Source organism: Tetrao urogallus (assembly GCF_951394365.1).
Source record: "Tetrao urogallus genome assembly, chromosome: Z".
Classification (NCBI taxonomy): domain Eukaryota; kingdom Metazoa; phylum Chordata; class Aves; order Galliformes; family Phasianidae; genus Tetrao; species Tetrao urogallus.
This window is the reverse complement of record NC_136816.1, coordinates 1,848,969-1,863,516: the sequence shown is the minus strand read 5'-3', so window position 1 is coordinate 1,863,516 and position 14,548 is coordinate 1,848,969. Positions and strand designations below refer to the sequence as shown.

At 42.2% G+C, this 14,548-nt stretch overlaps 1 protein-coding gene across 1 annotated transcript; it reads left to right on the top strand.

Annotated features, from left to right (window-relative positions):
- Positions 1-7,142: 7,142 nt before the first annotated feature.
- Positions 7,143-13,494, top strand: MARVELD2 (MARVEL domain containing 2; the record flags this gene model as incomplete). The annotated part of the gene is made up of 6 exons (XM_079548840.1): positions 7,143-8,144; positions 9,916-9,948; positions 11,079-11,218; positions 11,881-12,052; positions 12,428-12,478; positions 13,378-13,494. 6 exons carry the CDS (start codon positions 7,143-7,145, stop codon positions 13,492-13,494), a joined length of 1,515 nt encoding a protein of 504 aa, XP_079404966.1.
- Positions 13,495-14,548: the final 1,054 nt, after the last annotated feature.

Here is a 14,548-nt window from a genome sequence, read left to right as displayed (position 1 = left end):
GGTTGCTTGGTCTGCATTTGGGGAGCATTATTTGTTTAAAAAGTTTTGAACAACAATCTGAGTGTCAACTCGTATTTTAATACATCACACTGAAAAGTCTTTATTACCTGAGCTTTGATCACTCTTCCGTTATTGTACATTGAGAAGTGATTCAATTCACTGCTGTTGATAATTAGCTGTACTTCATGGTCACTAGAGAAAAACAAAGTTGTGATTTGGAATAGTGGGGCTGTGGTTGGCCAGCATTGCTTGGTGGCAGGACATCTGGGGGTGGTAGGGCAATGGCTTCCTTCTGACATCGTGTTAGCTGCACCTGCTGTCTTCTCTGTGGTTCTCTGTTGAGAGCTAACCAGCAGTTGCTTTGGTTTATGACATCCTAGTGTAAAGTATAGCTTGTGTGTTGGTGGATGTGTTACCAAAGCAGTTTGTTCACAGTCTCATGTAAAGCGCAGTGCAGGAACTTCACTAAAAATGTGAACACAGAGCTACCCTGCTTACAAATGTTTGCGTTCAGGAAGTGAATGCACTGTGGTGATGGAGACCTTTTGAGCCCTTATGGTTCAGAACGCTTCAATAACTTGTATCTTTTTAATACTTATGTATGCATATTATTATATACCTATACAATAATACATGTCTATCATATATCTATATGATGATATATATGATGGAAAAAAAAAAAAGTTCAATGCCTTAGAGCTTGCATGGTTTTTAGTATTCTCATGAACTTTAATATCTGAAATTGAAAGTGGAAGCCAAGCCTCTTACTCTGGAAATACAAATAAATATAATCACACTTAAAGAAAATGTGGAAATCATCACTGCATAGATGATAGAAGGCAATCTGAGTAATGAGAAATAGCTCATCATAATACTATAAACAGTGAACAGTGGAAAGGAGAGTTGTATTTGTTCTGAGATTGTGTGAGGAGCTTTTCATCATACAATTTTTTTTTTTTTCTTTTTCTTTTGCTTTTGAATACTCCAAAAATCATACAAGTTCAGAAATATTCATTTTCTTAGAGTTTGCTTTTTATTAACAGAAATAACTACAATATCAATACCCTTTGCTTGGTCTTTCATCTTCCCTATCCCTGCCCTGCTTCTTTCAAATAAGTTTATATGAATCCCTGCTGTGGTGGAGTTGTAGCTCCTATATCCTATGCTTTGGTGTAGTCGTTTGCTGGGCTAGCGTAAGCCCGTTCTTAACTCCAAAGAGGGAAAGAGCAAGGATGGCCATACAGTGTTACTGATTTTACTGCTGTGCTTGCATGCTGAGAGACACAGATAGCAGCTTCCTCCTTGTAGATACAACCTGTCCTGTGCCCCTTCCCTTGCAAGACTTTGTTATTTGGCCGCAAAAGAGGACTACGAGCAACATAGCGTGTATGAAAGTGCAATTGCTGTGGTGGGACCAGCACAACAGAATGTGGTTGTTAACATTGTTTTTTAATATCAAAAAAGGTAGTGTATGAGGTTGTCTTGTAATACATTTGGTGAGGCCAGAGTTCAGGTTTTTTGTTTTCCATTTAAATTGAACAAGAGTATAATCAGCATGGAGGATGTTTGTATTGATAATGATGAAGAAGACTTGCATATGTTTCAGTCAGAGTGGCTGCAAGAGAAGAGCAAACCTGTTTTATTGGGGAGAGGAGGAGGATATAAAAATTGCTTTTATGAATTAAAATGACACGAAATGCAGGAGTACTGTCTGAGCATTACACACACAGCATTATGTCTGTGAGTGTGCTATTTTCTTGTGGGATCAGAATGCTGCCATGCTCTCTGCATGTGTGCTGGAGGGCTGTGAGGCTGTGGTGGTGAAATAAGAGCATGGAATCAGCAGAACTCAGGGAGAAGAACATCTGTGCTTGAGCATAGCACAGATAGGCCAGTGCAACCTTTCATGAGTATTAAATACTAATTAAATAATTAACTCCATGGAATTTCTGGCTTATGTGGAAAGTGCTGAACTTTCAAGAATCTGGAAAGCAGGAAGGCTGGGAATGGGGATCCCACCAGAGGCACCGCTTGGAGAGACTAGCTCTAAGTAACGTGACGGAGCTGTGGATGACCATGCTCACTGCAGGGGAGGTGGAGAAGATGACCTTTAAGGTCCCTTCCAGCTCTAAGTATTCTATGATTCTTTCTTACACCTCTGCAATACACTAGATGAAAGTACAGCAGAGTTCCAGGTTAATGCTTTGTGTCTTGGGCAAAGAACACTCCCCTTTCTATGTCAAATCAATTTTGTTCTCGCTTAAATCTTTTAGACTGTAAAAACAAATATTTGATCCATGTCATGCAATCAGAAAACTAGGAACAGATAGAAAACTAATACTTAATAAAATTAAAGATGAACAAGAACTATAAACAAGACTATTTAAAATATTGCTACTAACATTCAGATCTACTAAATAGGTTTCATTTGGAAAAACTTTAAAGAGACAAAATACAAAGTGATGCCCTTGCAAACAAAACTGTCACATAACAGGTGTATATGAAACTTCTGTATGAAAGTTGTTTTTTTTCCTCCTTAATTTAATAAAACATGATGTTCTGAAGGAAACTAAGTATCAGGTTTACCTGCTGAAATACCTACTCAGTGGTAGTCTCCCAGCATCTTGGATGGAAGCAATCCCAGCTGAAGAAAAAGAAGCTCCAGTATCACATTGGGTGGATTGCAATACACAGATGATTAAAGACACTGGAAAATAAATAATTCATAAGTTAACTAGAGTGGTCCTGTATATACTTGAATAATTTTGTATACAAAATCAGTTTATATCTACTTGTGCCTATCACATTGCCAACACTTAGTTATAGATTGCCCCCACAGAATAAAGAATTGACTGTGTGTTTAGATATAGTTATTATGCATAGCCTGCATAATGCATTCACCTGGATGATTAGACCTTAGCTAAAAGTCTTGTGAGTGTTTATACAAAGTCTTGTAAAGACCTGTGCAAAGTCTTTTATTGCAAGTAGTTAACACAGCAGAGGTAACCAGAGCAGAGGTGGGTTGAGAACTGGCTGACTGGCAGAGCACAGAGGGTCGTTGTTGGCGGTGCAGAGTCCGGTTGGAGGCCTGTAAGCAGCGGTGTTCCTCAGGGGTCGGTGCTGGGTCCGGTCTTGTTCAACATCTTCATCAGTGACCTTGATGAGGGGATGGTGGCCACCCTCAGCAAGTTTGCTGATGATACGAAGTTGGGAGGATTGGCTGACACGCCTGAAGGCTGTGTTGCCATTCAGCGAGACCTGGACAGGCTGGAGAGCTGGGCAGAAAAAAACCGGATGAGGTTTAACAACAGCAAGTGTAGAGTCTTGCATCTGGGGAGGAATAATTGCATGCACCGGTACAGGTTGGGGGATGAGCTGCTGGAGGGGAGCTCTGCGGAAAGGGACCTGGGTGTCCTGGTGGATGACAGGTCGGCCATGAGCCAGCAGTGTGCCCTTGTGGCCAAAAAGGCCAATGGCATCCTGGGGTGCATTAAAAAGAGCGTGGCCAGCAGGTCGAGGGAGGTGATCCTCCCCCTCTACTCTGCCCTGGTGAGGCCTCATCTGGAGCACTGCGTCCAGTTCTGGGCTCCCCAGTACAAAACAGACAGGGATCTCTTGGAAAGAGTCCAGCGCAGGGCCACCAAGATGGTGAGGGGCCTGGAGCATCTCTGCTATGGGGAAAGGCTGAGTGAACTGGGTCTGTTCAGCCTTGAGAAAAAAAGACTGAGAGGGGACCTGATCCAGGTCTGTCAGTATCTGAGGTGTGGGGGGCAGAATGGCGAGGCCAGACTGTTTTCAGTGGTGAGTGGAGACAGGACAAGGGGAAACGGCTGGAAACTGCAGCATAGGAAGTTCCGCACAAACATGCGCAAGAACTTCTGTACAGTGAGGTGACGGAGCGCTGGAACAGGCTGCCCAGGGAGGTGGTGGAGTCTCCTGCTCTGGAGATGTTCAGGACCTGCCTGGATGCCGACCTGTGCGACCTGCTGTAGGGAACCTGCTTTGCCAGGGGGTTGGACTCGATGATCTCTGGAGGTCCCTTCCAACCCCTACAATTCTGTCATTCTGTGATTCTGTGAACCCAGCAGTCTGAACAGCGACTTCTGGCTTACGTACATATTACCAATATTACATACTTACTAAAAGTGTTCTGAATGAAACATCTGCTTACTACTGGACTGCCTCACATTACACGTTCTTTTAAATGCACTGCAAGCTTTGACTTTTTTATACTTTATCTGAGTGTACTTTATGTAGGTATAAAAATAAGTATAAAAATTATCAGATAAAAGCCATTATCTGGGAAAGGCTTTTTAAAGCGTTTTTAATTGCTTGACAGAGATCAGTGAGCAGTAAGGTCTAGCTAAAAGAGTTTACCAGATTTCCAAAGGGCTTCTAATTATGTCTCAGACACTTTTAAAAGAAGCTTTAGGCTTGAAAGAATGACTTAATTAGTAAAGCCTGATCAATTATTAATAAATATGAAAGGGACTGAGTGGGTAGGGATGAGTTAATGGTTAACTCCTGCAGTGGAGGAAAGATGCCAATACAGTTCTGCAGAGATCTGTCCTATAATGTGGATTGTCCAGCAGAGGTGTATGAGGGCTGCACTGAAAGTAATGCCTGCCATTTTATTATAATGGCCCACAACCAATGAATCCTGGCAGTATGGCAACAGAGATTGAAGCTTCCCACCAATATTCCATTCCATTCCACATTGTTGCCATGTGTCAGATGGCAGCAGAGGAGCAGTCTGAAAAACAGCACCTGACATGGAAGAGCATATGGAGCAAAGGTGTGGAGTTGAAAACTGCATGTCTTAAAGCTTGCACCCACTGACATCTAACAATCCTTGCTGAACCCTTATGGAGACCAGCAGTGGTGACAGACAAGCCACGCTCTGGACAGCTGCACAAATCAGCTAATGATTGTGACTACACTGAAAAACAGTACTTCATATCTGAGAAGTTGCTCTGTCAAAGCGCTCTTGTGCTCTTTGTATCTTTTCTACCATCCGTGGAAATAAATAGAAGGCTTTTTTTTTAGGAGTAACCTACAATGCTAATACCAAAATGCTATATAAAGAAACTGATAGAAAAGTGAATTTACAGAGGCTGAATGCATCAAACACAGATTTTTTAATAGCAGAAAGGTGGACAGTGTTTTGGAGAACTGTAAAGGCAGACAGAGTAGTGAACAGTAAAACAACCTTTTAGCTCCTACAGGAGAGAGAACACGTGCAGAGCTGCCCCATCACCTTTGGGAACAGACAAGCACCAAACATAACTATATATCACTGTGCAAGAAGCCAATTTTGCTTTTGCAGAAAGCAACAAACATCTACCTACCTTTTTGTACGTGACAGCATATGAACCCAGTGCAAGTACAGTTATCTAATTTTATCACACATATGCAATCAGTTGTGCATTATTTACCCAGTAGATGCAGACAGCTGCAATTATAGTTACCACAAACAATTGTTACTGTTTTTATACTGTTATTAATGATCATATACGTGAATTAGAGGTTACCTTAAGTCTTACTTCAGCAAACATAGATATTAGCAGCTGACATTCTTTTCCCACTGAAAAGAAAGAGCAAACCAAGGTTTTCTTAATTTTTTCCCCAGAACAGAGAACAGACCCAGAGCAGTGTGTCAGCTAATAGCCCTTCTGGAAACCAAGGCTCACTCTTTCTCCGGATAAACCTATGCCAATTCTAGCAGAGCAGAACGTGGTTCACCGGTAGATGTTATCAAACTGATATCGTTGGAAAAACTGGGAAAGCTTTTGTACTTGGAATTCTGAAGAAGGGCTTGAGTGCCTTAAAGTACATACCACCCATTTAACAAAACACTTTACCTCTGAATTCCAATCCATGAGCAGTATTTGTGCTTTGAGCATCACTTTTAAGACAAAATATAATTCTGGCAACGACAGAGGCAATAATTTAATAATGATGCAAGAGATTGCTTTACTAATGCAATACTAAAGAGATGCAACTGTTAGCTGTGACATCTTAAATGCTTATTTGGAAAAACAACATCAAGAAAAGGATGAGTTCACCAACAGCAAAACTGTGATTCTAACCTTGTCAAATGGCTTTTATGAACTGAAATTCAAATCTCTGGATGACTGTGATCTGCTCATCAGGAGCTACACTGTTTAGGCACAGCACAGTAATTAGACAGTCAGCAGTTTGAGCTGTCTGTCTTTGGCACGGTGATGATGCCTCTTCAGAAAAAGAAGTGGAAAAGTAACAATGGGAAATGCTTCTTACATCCCCTGAAGAAGCTGAACATCCATGGAACTATGGGAGTATTTTAACGAGAGCTTCATCTGAAATTAGACAGCAGCACTGATTTTTATTCTGTGGAATTTCTGCCTATCAGACTACTCAGAGCACCACAATTATGACACAGGAGCACTGGGTGCTTGAAATAGCCATGTTATAGTTTTAGAAATGGATTTCTTTCCTGAAGTCTTTGACTCTTTATGTCCATTCCCAAAGAAACTGGTGAGCACAAATTTGGATCCAAGCAGACGCTGGGACACTGCTGAGCTGAACAGTAGCTCTAGGTCACAAAGATCACTTGCTGGGATCAAACCTGTTAATAAAGCCTTGGTTTTTAAGGTGGAGGATCCCTGCAGGCATTCAAGGCCAGACTGGATGTGACTCTGGGCAGCCCGGTCTAGTGGTTGGCGACCTGCACATAGCAGGGAGTTTGGAACTGGATGAGCACTGTGCTCCTTTGCAACCCCGGCCATTCTATGATTCTGTGATTCTATGATTTGAACATATGACATGAACAGAGGTGCTAGAAAGATTAACGAGTCCAAATTAAGCGGGAAGCACGAGACTGCAATACAGTTCCCTACCCCTCACCCTTCCAGCCCTTGTTCAATTTGCTGCTTCAACTTAAAGTCAGCCCTAAGCACGGCAGATCAGGTCGGCAGCCCTACCCCGCCGCTCCGAAGCCGCAGCCCGCGCTCGCTCAGTACCACAGCGCTCGGCCGGCGCAGGCGCAGTGCGCGCGGCAGAGCCGGCGTTCCCGCGCGGATGGCGGCGCCGCATCACGCAGGTGCGGCCGGGTGGGGCGGCGCGGCGCAGGTGCGGCGGGGAGGGCGGTGCCGCCGCGGGTCATGTCGCGGAGCGCCGCGTCGTCGCCCTCCGGGGCCGCCGCCGCCCCCCTCCCGCCGCCCCCGTTGCCGCTGCAGCCGCCCTTCGGTCCGGACGCGGGTCCCGGAGGCGGACGAGCCGAGCTGAAGCCGGTGCGGCGCTTCATCCCCGACTCGTGGAAGAACTTCTTCAAGGGGAAGCGCGGCCGCGGCTCGGGCTGGGACGGAGCGACGTCCGACGTCGGGTTCGTGTCGGACGGGACGCCGTGCTCGCCGCCCGCCTCTCCCGGCCCGCCGCGGGCGCGGCCCGGCCGCTCCGCAGAGCGGTGCGCGGGGTCGGGCGGCAGCTGCCGCTCGCTGGAGGCCGAGGCCATGCTGCGCGGGGACTCGTCGGGCGCGCCCACCGGCATGACGTACGAGGAGCAGGTGGAGGCCTACCGGCAGCGCTACGCCTACATGAAGTCCTGGGCCGGGCTGCTGCGGCTGCTCGGCGTGGCCGAGCTGCTGCTGGGCGCCGCCGTCTTCGCCTGCGTGACCGCCTACGTGCACAAGGACAACGAGTGGTACAACGCCTTCGGCTACTCGCAGCCCTACGGCTACGACGCTTCCTACGGCGGCTATTACTACAGCGGGCCCAAAACGCCCTTCGTGCTGGTGGTGGCCGGCGTGGCGTGGATCGTCACCATCGTGCTGCTGGTGCTCGGCATGTCCATGTACTACCGCACCATCCTCCTCGACTCCAGCTGGTGGCCGCTGACCGAGTTTGGCATTAACGTGGCCATGTTCCTTCTTTACATGTCCGCCGGCATCGTGTACGTCAACGATGTCAACCGAGGGGGACTCTGCTATTACCAGCTGTTCAAGACGCCGATGAATGCCTCTTTCTGCCGTGTGGAAGGAGGTCAGACGGCAGCCATCATCTTCCTGTTTGTCACGGTGGTCATCTACCTGATTAGTGCCTTGGTTTCTTTGAAGCTGTGGAGGCACGAAGCAGCCAGGAGGCAGAAGGAGCAGATGGAACGAGAGGTGGGTCGTGAGGGTCCTTTTGGTGGGCACAGCTGTATGGCCCTGAGCCTTCACAGAATCACTGGGTGGCCCGGGTGGGAAGGGACCTCAAGGATCATGAAACTTCAACTCCCCTGCCACGTAGGGCCACCACCTTCCACATTTAATGCTAGACCAGGCTGCCCAGTGCCACATCCAGTCTGGCTTTGGACACTTCCAGAGACAGGGCATCACCTTCGGGGCTGAGCCATCAACCTCAGTCACGGACAAATAACAAGTGTTTGTGAAGGTGTGACCCAGAGTCTTTTTGAAAAGGAGCAGGTGTTGTTTGGTGGAATACTGCATTCTCTACAGACATTATGTGATGAAGTACTTCCGTGTGTGTGTGTGTGTGTGTGTGTGTGTGTATTCCAAACAAAGGAAAATCCAAATCATGTGCCTGTTGAGCTTTTTAGCAGGGTTGGGCTTAAAGACAACTCATTTGTTTGGAGACCACATTCTCAGCATGTGGACTGCTATTGCGAATGACAGCAAGAATATAAAATACTGGTTAGCATTTTGAAGTAAAAATCCAAGTGGTTCTTGTCTGTTCAGTATTTACTTGTCTAACTGTGTTTATAGTTGTACCAGATAATCACTCAGAGGCTGGTGAGGCACTGGCACAGGTTGCCCAAGGAGGCTGTGGATGCCCCATCTGTGGGGGCATTCAAGGCCAGGCTGGATGTGGCTCTGGGCAGCCTGGGCTGCTGGTTGGTGACCTGCACATAGCAGGGGGGTTGGAACTGGATGAACATTGTGCTCCTTTCCAACCCAGGCCATTCTTTGATTCTCTGATAACGATAGTGATGAGAAAGCTGGTGTCTCAGTTCTGTTATTTCATCTTTTCACTTAATCTGTTTTGCGTTGTTGCTGGCCTTGTCCCTACTAAAACCACTCAATACCCACATAGTTAATGATAAACTGTCTTAACGCTGCCAACCAGGGCATTTGAAGCCAATTGCATAAAACTTCTTCCATGGGAAAGCGCTCTGAAAAGCTGCTAAAAATCATTAAAAGATAGCTTAAAAATACACATACGTGAAGTTTACAAAAGCCTACCTTAAGTAATTGTCAACATTTAAATGCAAGAAGCTCCATTCCATCTGCTTTATGGTTGTATTTCTGTTGATTTTCAGCATTTTAGTTTAATGTTGGTTTCCTTACCAAGATCTTGCATGGAACTTGAGACTCACCTTTAGGAAAGTGAATTGTAGATGTGTGAGACTAGCTAGTTTTCAACCAGTTTTTAAATACATCCTGCAAGAATGAGGTGATTTGCCTGTTGCTATTCATGTTCTTTTATTCTAGTTATTTAAGAATATTTTTGAAGTTAACATTTCTATCATATAAACTAGGATCAAGAGAGTGTTGTGCAGAAGAGTAGCTGGTTGGTTACTGGTTAGTTCACCGCTGTGTTTTCTAGGCAATGAGCTAAGCTGCATGAATCACTGGAATATGAAATTTAAAGGTGATTGAGAAGTGGTTGGAGTATTTCCTCCCTGTTCCTTTCAACTGTGCTACTGAACATCTTGTTCTGGGCTTTGTGTGGTTTTCTTTATTCCACCATTCTTCAAACATCTTAAAAATGCTTAATCTGAAAACATTCTTTTGCTAAATATGTTCATTATTATAAAGACAGGAGAATATCTACAGCTTGGCTCAAAATATATGTTAAGTATCTGTGCTTTTTGATTTACTATTTAAAATAAAACTTAAAGTTCTGTTTTTTGTTGTTTTTTTTTTTTTTTGACAGATGAAAACACAGGTGTCTTTACCAGACAGAAAGGTAGGAAGCAAACTCATTTTTCTGTTTATTGGTATTCCCAATTGCATGCTCTTTTTTTCTTGTGACTCCTTGTTTTGACTACCTTTTTTCATTATTTTTTTTTTCATTGTTGCTTTCATTGGAAAAGATGATGTTTAGTTCTGTAGTAATAGTTAGGAGAGCATTCTCTTGCTCACAGGATTTGGAAGAAGTCTGTGAAGAGGTTAGTGCTAGTTCATCTTGGTTTTTAGATTTACTGTTGACAGCATGTGCTTTTAGTTTGTTTCATTAATTGATGAGTTCTGTAGTCTTTATCATGGAATTTTGCAGGCATGGTTGTAGCAACAAAGCATCTGATGCATTACAGGATTTAAGGTTTAATTTTTTCCTTTTGGCTTCCTGTTAAAGTTGGAGAGGGGCCAGTGGGAGCTCATTGTTAGGTTTGAGACTTGAGTTTGCTGCTGTTATTCTGTGACTACTCCAAGACTCTCTTACAAGCTTTGAAATACCAACAAAATAAGGATTCTTGTGCTGCTGCACAGATCTGCAGGTGCACATGCTACGAAGCTTGGACAGGATTTTAATGCAGTAGGTGTTGATGATTTCCAGAAAATTTATGGAGTATTTCTTTCAGACTTACATGTTTCCCTTTAAATACTGTGAGCATCCTGCCACTGTCTTTTCTGTTGCTTACTTCAGTGCTTTGTTTGACATCACTCCTGTATCAAGGATTAAATTGTAGAATTGGAAGTAAGGCTAAAAGGGATTTCTATAGAACAGGGTGATTCATGTTTATCCACAAATGAAATGGATATCCAGAAAACTTCCATAAACTGTTTTTTAAGATGCGGAGGACAAATCCTTTCAAGACCCAAATAAGTATTTGACTGTCACTGGTACAGATATTACGTTCAATGCCAAGAATATTAGAACAAACTGAAGATAACCATTTTAAATTCTTAACTGTGGAACTCTTTCCTGATTTTCTAACTGTAGTAAAGTATGTAAAGAATGTATGTGATTTACTTGTGGTGCTGCTTAGAACTCTTATCTCTGTCTTTATATTAACTGCATACTTTACAGAACTTGTGTTTTGCATTTGAATAAAATCTCATTTTAATTGGGACAATATTTTTTCTTTTCAAACGTAGTGTACTGACAGTGACGACGCAGAGAAGGAAGAGGTCACTTACAGGCAGCTTAAATCAGTGGAAAGGAAACCAGAACTACTTAATGGTCATATCCCTGCAGGCCACATTCCTAAACCTATAGTGATGCCAGACTACTTAGCGTAAGTGACTTAAGTTTGTTCATCAAAGCCAGTACTGTTAATTGACTCGTTCTTTTTCAAGCAGCATTTCTCTTATTCCTGTTTTCTCTGCATATGCTGCAGAAACTTACAATTCTTTATCAATGCCATGGACACAGTAATATAAATAATCTGAAACTTAACAACCAACCAACCCCTAAAACCCTACCCAAACATTGGAACACACTGTTAGAATCTAGCATGTAATTACCAAAGGAACAGAAGATGCAGGCAGTATTCATGGGAAATTTCTTAACTTTTTAGTTCTATAAATTTGTCTAATCTTGTGTGAGTGCTAAATTGATAATATCCCTTTTAAAGGGTAGGCTTTCCACGTTATCCACAATCTGTTTTGTTTGTCATTTCCATGATAGAGTGGGTGGCAACCCTGCCCAGTCTAGAAAGGTTGAAACCAGACGTCCTTTAAGATGTCTCCAACCCAAGTCTGTGATTCTGTGGTGAACTATAAAATAAATTGATTTATATACTATTTGGCATGTATTTCACTGGTTCAGATTTGGGACAGCTTCAGCAATTATGAGATGAGCAAATGTTACAGAAACACTTTACTGATGTCAAGACTCTGTTTGCTTGTTGAAGTCTGATGTCTAATACTAGTGACTGAATATTTACTTATTTTAAAGGAAATACCCAGCAATTCAAACAAATGAAATGCGAGACCGGTATAAAGCAGTGTTCAATGATCAGTTTGCTGAGTACAAAGAGCTGTCTGTGGAAGTCCATGCTGTGTTAAAAAAGTTTAATGAGCTGGAAGCGTTGATGAGACAACTTCCTCAACATCCTGGAAGCATATATGTGAGTACCTGTGGGGGAAAAAAGGGCTAATGGAAAGCATGCAGCTTCTAACTTTCGTTGGTTAATGTCTGGTGACATTGACAGTGGCTCAGTAGGAGAGAGTTTTTCTCAAATATGCTGTTTCTTATTTGGTCATCTATCTAGAATGCAATGATATTGTATATGTATTTGTATTTTTCTGGTTTTTTTTTTTTTTTTCATGTTGTTAGCTTTCTAGTTTGAATAAAGCAAAGTTAACTTGTTTTCACTGTTTCTTAAGTACAAAAGGTACAACTAAAGCCAGAAAAGATTTAATCAGCTGAGAGATTGACTTTTGAGAAGTATTTTGTAGAGTTTACATGAGTGTGTTTAAACGTGTGTGATATCTCTCCACAGGAGCAGGAAAGGATATCAAAAGTTCTGCAAGAATATGAGAAGAAGAAAAATGTGAGTGTTTTCAGCTTTACATTGCTGATTAATCTAAAGAACAACAAAGGAAGTGTAAATAGACAGCACTTCTGATAGAAATTTGCTACCTTGGGGTACCCCTAGCTATTACAGGGCTTCGTATATTTTGTATTTTAAATCTTTGGCAAAAGGGTGATGCCGCCTTCACTGTTCATGCCAATAACCTGTTTTGGAGAGGGCTTCTATTAGCCAGGTGAGGAATAAAATAGTTAAGTATTTTTGTCTTTTAACATTGTCATTTTAAAGGTCCGTTCACTTCCTGGGGTAGAGTTTGTTCACATTCACTAGCTGACATGGACGTCAGATACATTAACAGAAAGGTAGTCTTACACTTAGAAAGTATTTTTTCTTCTTTCTTTTTGGCAGCTTGAAACTTGAGTAGACTTCCAAAAAGTCATTTCCAGCATAATGCAAAGAGTTTCACTTGGTCAGTTTTAAGTGCAGGCAGTAAACATGTACCTGTGTTCTTTCAAAGCGTCATCCATTCAAGTAACTGTTCTTTTTAATTAAATTTGAGTTGTGTCCATGTTAACTAACTTCCATTTCTTTTTTGGAGAGGTATTTATTAGACGTATCAGAACCCATATATTAAATAAAAACGATGTAGTAGAATGTAGTTTACATTTGCAGGCTTCTTTTTTTAAAAACTGCTCTCTTTCCTAAATAGCTGCAGTAGTGTATTAAAGCAGGACTTCTTTCTGTAGCCCTCCATGAAGGAAGAAGAAACAGGCAACAAAAAATCATGGTCAAAGAAAGAAGTATTATTCTGGCAAATAGTTATGTGCTGTCCTTAGTCAAGAACATCCTTGATAATAGACTACTACTGGATAAAACTGAAAGCATAGTTATTAATGTAAGGATTTGTGTTTTGTTGGCAGGATCCTGCATTTCTGGAGAAAAAGGAACGTTGTGAATACCTAAAGAATAAGCTTTCTCACATAAAACAGCGAATTCAGGACTATGATAAAGTTATGAACTGGAAAGTACAAATTTAGCAATGCCTTGAGCTTGCCTACAATATTTTTCTAGTTTTTAAATCAATAAGTGTATTGTAAAATATTTATTTACTCTCAGATCTGTGTACTTTCAGTGGGGATAACAGCTGCCTGATCACTTCATCACTTCACTGGGTGTTGTATGTTACTGATAGGTTTTATGTGCAGATTCAGTTACAAATCTGTGTAATGAAGTTGTCAGATATGTTTAGAATACCAGTGTTAACGTTCTGCTTTTTTTTAATTAAGCATGGTTTATTTGACAAGCTGGGGAGTCCACTAGAGAAGGCAGTTCTAAATACTGCGTCAAAAGTGTGCGTGCAAATTGTGTATCAAGGATGCAGATGACGTCAGAGTGATATCAGAAAGAGTTGCATTGTTCTCTGTGGCTGGGGTTTGGTAATTTGATCACACTGAGGAGTTTGAGCAGGTAGGAAATGAAGTGTACAAGGTGGCTGTGTTTTCAAATACACCATTGTATGTTAGAAATTACTGGGAGTAAGTTCCTATGTAAGCAGTGATCGTATGCTGTTTTTTGTTTTGTTTTCATGCTCCTCTGTAGAGGTGATGCAACTTAAAAGTGGCCTTAAAAGTGACCTTATAAGTGACCTTAGAAGAAGAGTGGCATTGAGTGAGAGTCATGGTTAGTGTTCCACTAGTGTTGCTGTAGACCAAGATGATCTGCATGTATTTTGGGGACGTTTTAGTAGGCTTTGACTGGGTTAAAGAAAGAGTACTTCTCTTTGTCAGCAGGGAGCTGGACTTTCCGCTTTAGCTCAGTTTAAGATTGTGTAAATGCTGCTGTTTGTGAACTTCTTACTCAGAGATTAAGTACAATGAAATTAATTCTCAAAATAGAAATTATTAGCATCTTTTATAAGGCAAGGAGTATTTTGTTTTCTGGAGTGTATCTTTATAAATTCAATATAACTTCTGTGTTGGGGTTACAGGTTTATATATGCCAATTTTCACATAAGCCAGTGAATTCTCTCTTTTTATACATTTTCACATCTTTTTAAAAAGCTTTTTACATAGTAAAATTGCTGGAAGCATT